The following is an 8,102-nucleotide window of genomic DNA, read 5'->3' as shown; positions in this document are numbered from 1 at the left end:
GAGGAACCTGAACAAAGAGAGATAAATCGATAAAAAGCATGTTTCTGATTAAAAAGGGCAGCAACTTGAACTGAGCACTGACATCCGCTGGATTTATATCCCCTGTCCCGGTTATTCCGAAATGTGCCAACGACGGAGTGCGTTTGGAATCCTGAGTTTTTCGGAGGCATATCAAAGCATGCTTGGTGAGGTTGCTGCAAGAGGAATCTGAGGTTGGTCGGTTGATTCTGGTGCCGCATCTGAAGATGGATGTCAATCAAAAGGTCTAATAGGTTAGTTATAATAGAAAAGCTAGCTTACAACTTGCAGGGATAAGCAATCATGCGGCGTCCATACTTGTCCAACTGATTGGAAAGCTCGGGCGACTCGTATGAAGCATAGGATGAACTGATCGAGTTTTCCGCGACTCTCTTAGCTCTTTCTATATGTGGATTACTAGTCAGAATTGGGTTGGAAAAAGTGATGTAATGACCAGGCTGATGGTTTGTACTCACGCAATTCCTCCTCATCTGTCGTCGCGGGTGGGGGCTGGGTTGCAGGGTGTGCGTTGATATCATTGGTGCTTCTCGGCGATTCAACATTTTCTTGTTTGGGTGGATTCTGCTTGTCTGGTGCATTTTCTTGGGATGATGAATCGCGGGATGACGGACGCTTGAATCGTTTGCGGTGGCGGCTGGAACGCATTGCAAAGTAGTTGACTGTCAAGAAGCAAGGGATTGATATGGGGATATGGGTAGTCAACGTTGTGGTGGAAAAAATGATGAGATGTCTGCTAGATGTCACAAACTCCCAAGGTTTGGGTTCAGTTTGAACTCAGGCTTTAGAGGGTGGGCGGTACTTGTGGGCGGTACCCGGGTACCTCACTATGGCCAAACTCAAGTGCCTCATACCGCACCCGGCACCGCTGCACAGGTGCAAGGCGGGTGCAAGCGGTACCTGCCAAGCGGTACTAGGTACCCCCCACGGGTACCAATCAACAATCCCTATTCTCATATCACCACCTTCTTTAAGCTCTGAGTTCATTAAGGTCCCCTCCCTGAATTTTTCGCGACGCCCCAGATCCCCCAGTGAGCCCGGCAGCGGTCCTGGTAGGTCACAACCCATTTTTTTGTGCTTCATGCTGACTGACTGCCCCTGCAAAGCGCAGAGTCAAAACCAAGCAACCTTCAACGAACCCAGCCGGCAGCTGGATGGCTATGTTGGGACCCATTTTCTACATGTGATGACGAAGGCCTCAGGGATCCCACCCACGCCAGAAGAAGTGGACCAACTCTATGAAGCAGTGAGTGTGAGCTCCTATCCCCCCCCCACTCCCATTTTATGCCTTTTGTTTAATCCTCATATCACTATTCCCCTTACCCCCCAGCTTACAGAGGCAGAAAAATGCAGGGTTGCGGTCTTGTCTGGCGTATTATGGTCGGCGTGGGTGACCGCACCTTTTGACAAAAACAACGGTGGTGCCCCCAGCCCCATCCCCAGAGGTACCACTGACCCTTTTTACGGCCGTCGGGCCGCGTTCATGACCACATAATCAGACAACTTTTATGCGCAGGCGGCCACAGCTATTTTTATTCCCCGCCATTTCCAACAACAATCTTCTCCTCTATCTCGCAACTTGCGAGATCAATCCAGACAATCAAAAAAATGTTATCAGTTGTTTCTTTATGGCCGACGGGCCGTGGTCATGACCACATAGTTAGACAAACTTTACCCTTTTCACTGCGCAGGCAGCCACAGCTATTTGTATTTCCCGTCATTTCACTGATCATGCAATGAAATCCTGAGTTAGTTTCACCCATCATGTTGCCCGCGCGGGCTGCCCCCGCACCACCATCCCCAGTGTTGTTTGGGCTGTGCCCCAATTGCCCACTGCTGCCTGGTCGAGGCGGCCTGCTTTTAGGTGGCAATTGGCCCAATTCATAGCTCCTGGGGTCGCAGCTACGTACGCCTACAAACCTTGGATGACCCACACATGGCTCGCATGTGACGCCCTCGTCCCATCTGCCACTGCGCCACCGCTGACACCTCGGGCACAACCCCTTAACCACGCCCCACCGCCCTCACGTCGACCCCGGGCCCCCCCTCCAGTCACACCTGGCACGGTCCCCGGGCGTCCATAGAGCCGCCGACAACCAGCCTGCCGGCGCCAGGGGGCTGTCACTTTGACGCCCTCAGGGGAGCTACCGCCCATGGGGCGTCACCTTGTGGCGTGGTGTGGATGTATCCGATGGCGCCCCTAGAGGATATGGTCATAGCGCGGCACTGAGGCGTCTTCTGACATGCGGGGTCCATGGGGCGCCACGGATGCCGCCACTTTGACGCCCCACTCGCCCCGTGGTGTATGGAAGAGTCACGACCCAACGACAGCCAACGACCTGTCTTAGGGACCAATTATAAACGATTATTGAAATTTTATTGTAATATTTTTGAAACTCGTTTGAAACCAAAATCTGTTAAATTTATGTTGCCAATACAGGCCCAATTAAGTTTCAAAAAAGTCTGGATATGATTGTACAATCATAAACCTGGAGCCCACACAGGCAGAAATCCAAATCCCAAGACAAGACCGCCTGTTGCAGTGTCATCCCCCCCCCCCCGTGCAACCAACAAACCAGGTCCACCACCACAACCACACAGCTTCACACAACAGCGCAGATCCGAAATTGTGCTAGGAACCCCTCGAGGGTGAGGCCCCTTGTGGTTGGGACGCTCAGCCGTTGGCAAGGACCGTTCTCTTCTACTCTGACGCCGTTGACATAAAACTCGGTGGGGTGTGCGCATTGAGCAGCAGCGCGGTTTGGGCAAGTTTTCAAAGCTTGAGGAAGGGCTGGAAGCCAAGGTGGGCCCGCTCCGTGGTGTCTTTGGGCTCAAGCCGCCAGCCAAGCGCTTGGAGGTTGGGGAGCTATTGCGGCCGCAGGGGCGCCGGGTGCCTCTCCCCCAGGGGCCAGAGCTGTCTTGGACATCTGCGACTTCTGCCGCGGGAAGGTGTCCATTAGGCTGGGGGCTGGACTGTCGTCGAAACATCTGCATGCGGCTGTGTCGTGCTTATTGAAGTAAAAACTGAGTTGTACTGTTGGACTAGTGCAGTACAGTGTCCAATACATGCACTGTACACCTGTAATCTGTTTGGATAACAAATTTTTGAAATTTTTTGGTCCCAAATGACCTCCTCGAGGTCATTTGGGCTATTTTTGAAAAAGTACATAAGAAAAAGTTAGATAGAAAAAGTTTTGAATGAATTTCAATTTTTTTTGAATAAAATTTCAATAAGCGTTTATAATTGGCACCTTAACTACACAGCGGGGCGAAACGAGAAATGGTGGTGCGCCAAATCCAAGCCCCAGCTAGTACACGCCACACAGGCGCCACTGGGACCCTAAGATTACCCCGCGGTGACCCACACTTCAGACACCGCGCCCATAGCGCAGCCGTGACGCCCAGCGTCCCCTGGCGTCACGGAGAGGTACCCAGCACGCCTGAGGGACCTTGGGCTCACTGGCGCGGGACCATGACCGGCCAGGACCCCGGAAAGCCCCGACCAAGCCGACATATGTAAATTCCTGGAATTCCGGGTTTTGGATACATGGGGAAATTGCAGGTTTTCCCAATTAGACCCGGTTTAGATACGGTGTACATAAGGAGGATTTTGAACAATAAAGGCCTAAAGGGAACAATTGGGCAAAAAAAACCCTTTTTTGGGTGGGAATTGAACCCAAGACCCAAATATTTGGTTTTGGTTTCTAGGAAATGCCAAAAAGATACTGACCACATCAGGATCATCTTGGGACAAAAATTTGATTTGGATATGTTTCCGCTGAATTACATGATCAGGAGCATTTTGCAAAAAAATGTCCCCCGGATACGTGCCACATATGTCGGCTTGGTAGGGGCTCTCCGGGGTCCTGACCGGCCCCAGCACGCACCGGACCTGGCGGCTGGGTCACCGATTAATTACCCTCACGAGCCAGGGACGCCCCCCCACCACTGCCCGAGTACCCCTAATCACCGCGTCTGTCCCCGATATATGCGGACTTGTTGGAACCGAAAGGAGCCACACTACTCCGCTCTTTCAGCTACCCACCGCGACCTCACAAAATGCGACAAACATCAGGTTATCGGCAGGAAACCGACGGTTAGTCACGCGTTGTCCCGCTATTGAGACCCTACAACCCACCACTGACAGTCATATCAAACAGACTACATTTTTTCCGACCGGAAGTATATATGCAAGAGCTGCCCCCTGGCGAGAGGGACCACGAGCTGGCAAGCACATTGTCGAAGGAAGGCACACCAGATCAACGCTCAACAGCGGGCAGAAATACGGCGAGCGGCCGCCGACCAAGCGAGGACGACAGAACAAGGGCCAGACGCTTTGTGGGCGGCCCAAGAGCCAGACCCTTTGTGGGCGGCCCAAGAGCCAGACCCTTTCCCAAACAGGCAATCTCCCGCTCCATACTATCCGCAAGATAACTGGGAAGACCATCTCGTTTGGGACCGCATCAAGGGTATATGCAACCTCGACCCCCCCACCGCGCCCAACTCCAATACATGCACTCTGGTTGACGATTTGGTTGAAGCCGAGACTGAGGAAGCTGGTTGCTATGCCCACTATGTCCCCTATGCCCCACCTGAGCCAGCTCCCCCGCGCGAATGGGACGATACATCTGTTGCAGCACCTCAGGACATGAACGGGGCACATCCAGCAGTTGAGGTTCCTATCCGCCGGACCAATGTGTGATCTGACCGGGTTGCTGCGAGCCCTTGGTTCCCTTTCAAGGACAAGTTGGTAAGCATTCCTTCCTTGTGGCATCTCCGCGTCATCTCGCCTGTAAATCTGTTAGATTTCACACAACTAAGATGTTGTTTCATTTCTTGTAAGTAAATGGTCAATCCAACAGTCTTGGAGACAGAGATAGAAATGGAAAACAATTGTGTACCTAAGAGCAGATCCGCTCGGTACTGAGTGAGAATGAGATTTGGTAAATCTAAAGTGCTACTGTGTAGCTGAAGAAGCCTTCGGATTCTGAAAGCTGACAAGATTTATCTTGTCAGTGATTGCGCTCCGTTGGATACACTGATAAGTAAGATTCATCTTACTTAGGCTCGTGGCTCTTGTTACTCAAGATTCACCGATACGAGCTAGGAGGGATCTGGGACCGCGGTTGTCTGTTGCTGTGCACAAGAACAACCGTCAGTCTAAAGTCATTTATAACTATGGCACTACAGCAATAATCTTACCTCCGTTGTTGGGGTTAGAGATTCTATTGCTGAGGCTGGAACCTTGTCGGTCTAGGGCGTCGGATACAAGTGGGCTGCGAGATCATAAAGATACTCTGATCAGCTCCATCTGTCCTAGCTGAGGCTATTGCAAACGGACTCACATACCTGGTAGGTGTTTTGTCCTGTTTGGGTCGCTTGGGCGCTTCGTCGGTTGCTGACGTGGCTGGATGTTTAGGAGCGGATGAATTAGCTTTAGCCAACTTCATCCGCCTGAGGGCGGCATGCATATTGCATGCGCCTGGTGCTCGCACCGGCTCACCTCGGTCCCCAGTAGGGTTAGGTCTAACAGCCTTGTGCTTCCTCTGATTTGGGGATGTACCCAAATCCTGACACTGTGGAAGGAGTGCGGCGGGAAGATTTATGGTATGTAATCCTCCTTGATCATGTACATTGTTGGCCCCTCTCTTGCCATTGGTAATGCATTTCGCTTGACTTACATGTGCTCTCAAGAATCTTTTCGTTGGGGTTGTGCCGAGGAGATAGTCAAGTTTCCCAACCCCTGGAGGAAGACGGCTGACGGTCTGATCATCCGCCATGTGTTGTTGACGCTTTACTCCGACGACACATCAGGTAATGTGTCCAAACAATTTAACAAGCACATACCGCGCAGTGGGTCAACAAACCAAACATACATATGCTGGTCCACCTATCAGACTCAATTTGGTCCATATTTTCGACCAAAAAGTTTGAATCTTACAACGGTGTTCTGCGGCTCGCGTCGGTCCATTCGAATAGACGGGCCCCAGGCCGTGATTTGGCAACGTCTTTCGAAAATTATTCAGCCATCAGGTTTGTCCTATCAGGGGGTGTACTTCACAACCCACAAACCGGGTTGTGCCGCATCCCAAAACCCGTGATCACGTCTTTCTTCCTCGGGAATTGCATTGTACAGGGCGCAATGGGGTACAATGCTTGCAAGTCAAAGGTCAAGGCCAAGACGTACCCGTGCAGGACCACTATGTGTGTCCCGGAGTCAGATCAAAGGCCGGTCCCCAGCGTACTTTCCAGGCTCCGAGGGGAGCCGATGTTGACACAGATTGCGCAGATTCAACTGAATAAGAACGACCGCGTGGCCCGCGGGGTATTTGTGGTTGTATGTGCATCATCATCTAACAGGACTGTTGGGTGGGTACAGTAACCTGACACTAATCATCTTGCGTCTGCATAGGTATCACCGGGGGAACTTGCTGATGCGCGTGTGGGAATGGTTGAGTCACTTTGGCTATCTTCATGGGGGGGGCGCCGCCGCTTTTATGCCGAGATGAAGGTTTTTAGCCTTGGGGGGGTGTCTGATTATTACGGAATGCGGGAGTTAGGCCGCACACAGCGCACCGTAGTGGTTCAAGCCAAGGTGTGTCATTGGCGTGTTATCGCGCGCCTGTCTGGATGAGTCTGGGCTCATGATTGTGATTGCCATTTCTTCCAGGAAATGCGTGGTTGTTTGAACGTCCAGCATGACTGCCGCCAAGGCTGCTGCCCGGTTACGCTCTCTAGGACTACTCACATGGAGCGACAGGACACTGCGGCCAAATCATGGCAGGTCAAGCACACAGACAATATCAATTAGAGCATCTCCAGCGGTCCCTGGATCGCGCAGACCCTGGGTCACGGCCCTGGACCACATGTAACGGGGTATCCCAGGCTCGGTCCACAGCGGACTCGCCAGAAATCGAGACCCGACAAGAGGCTGGACCAACTCGTCGTCGGCAAGACCACACCTTGCCCGTCAAGCCACACAAGTAGATGACCAGCTCCTGGTCATCCTTTCGATCCTCGGAGTCAAACGCCCGGTCCTCCTATCGATGACCGGCCATGCATCGATCCCGGTCATCGATAGGATGACCGGTCATTATATTGATGCCGGTCATCGGTCTTGATGTCCGCTCATTTATGTTGATGCCCGGCCATCGGCCTCGATGACCGGTCATGGGATCGATGACCAGTCATGGGTATCAATGACCGGTCATGGGTATCAATGACTATTGATGCCCGGTCATCGATAGGATGACCGGTCATTGATACCCATGACCGGTCATCTTATCGATGACCAGTCATATGTGGGTATCAACGACCGGTCATCCTACCAATGACCTGATGTGAGGATGGGCCGGTAGGTGATGTAGCGTTTGGTGTAGCATGCGTGGGGTGCGAGGTGCGGCCCAAGAGGGCCGAGTGTCGGGTTGGTGCAGACTCGCCACAAGTGGAGGGCTGTGGCGAGTTGAGGCGACTCGGGAGGCATTTGGCGAGTCGTATAGCGAGTCCGTTGGACCCCAAAAACTCGCCCGACTCGCTAAATTGGGGTCGCGAGTCACGCTTTAGCGAGTCCGTTGGAGATGCTCTTACATCATCAACGCGGCCTCGCTTCATGATCCTCACCTGCACCAATCTATCTCGAACCTGCCTGTGGCCAAAATAGAAAACCGGGATTGGTTGGATTGCGTGGCAACCGGACTTGACAATTGGGTTGCAGATACCGGTGGAGTTTATGTCACCTCGGATGAAGAAATATATTCAGAAGGAAGTGTTAATGCTGCTGAGGAAGAGATGGACGATCCTCTGGATGAATCTCAGGATGCCTCCGATGGATACGATGCAGACGAAGATGCCGAGGGATCATCATATTGGTCTGAGGAAGAAGACAACCCATTGCCACAGGAAACGGACAATGATTATGACGGAGATGCAGAAGGATGATCACCCGAGCATGAGGAATCCCATCTCCATTTTTTGATTTGCCCTTCCACTGCGCCCCCAATTTGAATTTGTCATCTCTATGGTGCATATTTGTAATCAAATACTTATCATCATTGGTCAAAAACTTG

At 52.1% G+C, this 8,102-nt stretch overlaps 4 protein-coding genes across 4 annotated transcripts; all 4 read left to right on the top strand.

The window, feature by feature from the left end:
- Window positions 1–1,117: 1,117 nt before the first annotated feature.
- Window positions 1,118–1,531, top strand: PtA15_10A590 (uncharacterized protein; the record flags this gene model as incomplete). Its single annotated transcript, XM_053160781.1, has 2 exons — window positions 1,118–1,282; window positions 1,367–1,531. The coding sequence occupies 2 exons, from the start codon at window positions 1,118–1,120 to the stop codon at window positions 1,529–1,531; spliced, it is 330 nt and encodes a 109-aa protein (XP_053024721.1).
- A 269-nt stretch (window positions 1,532–1,800) lies between these two features.
- Window positions 1,801–2,120, top strand: PtA15_10A589 (uncharacterized protein; the record flags this gene model as incomplete). The annotated part of the gene is made up of 2 exons (XM_053160779.1): window positions 1,801–1,879; window positions 1,939–2,120. 2 exons carry the CDS (start codon window positions 1,801–1,803, stop codon window positions 2,118–2,120), a joined length of 261 nt encoding a protein of 86 aa, XP_053024720.1.
- A 1,975-nt stretch (window positions 2,121–4,095) lies between these two features.
- On the top strand, window positions 4,096–4,738 carry PtA15_10A588 (uncharacterized protein; the record flags this gene model as incomplete). Its single annotated transcript, XM_053160778.1, has 2 exons — window positions 4,096–4,132; window positions 4,197–4,738. The coding sequence occupies 2 exons, from the start codon at window positions 4,096–4,098 to the stop codon at window positions 4,736–4,738; spliced, it is 579 nt and encodes a 192-aa protein (XP_053024719.1).
- Window positions 4,739–7,824: 3,086 nt separating this feature from the next.
- On the top strand, window positions 7,825–7,974 carry PtA15_10A587 (uncharacterized protein; the record flags this gene model as incomplete). Its single annotated transcript, XM_053160777.1, has 1 exon — window positions 7,825–7,974. One exon carries the CDS (start codon window positions 7,825–7,827, stop codon window positions 7,972–7,974), a length of 150 nt encoding a protein of 49 aa, XP_053024718.1.
- Between the last annotated feature and the right edge of the window lie 128 nt (window positions 7,975–8,102).

Source organism: Puccinia triticina, chromosome 10A, assembly GCF_026914185.1.
Source record: "Puccinia triticina chromosome 10A, complete sequence".
In the NCBI taxonomy this organism is placed as follows: Eukaryota; Fungi; Basidiomycota; class Pucciniomycetes; order Pucciniales; family Pucciniaceae; genus Puccinia; species Puccinia triticina.
Note: the sequence above shows the minus strand (reverse complement) of the source record. Positions and strands in the feature narration are given on the sequence as shown.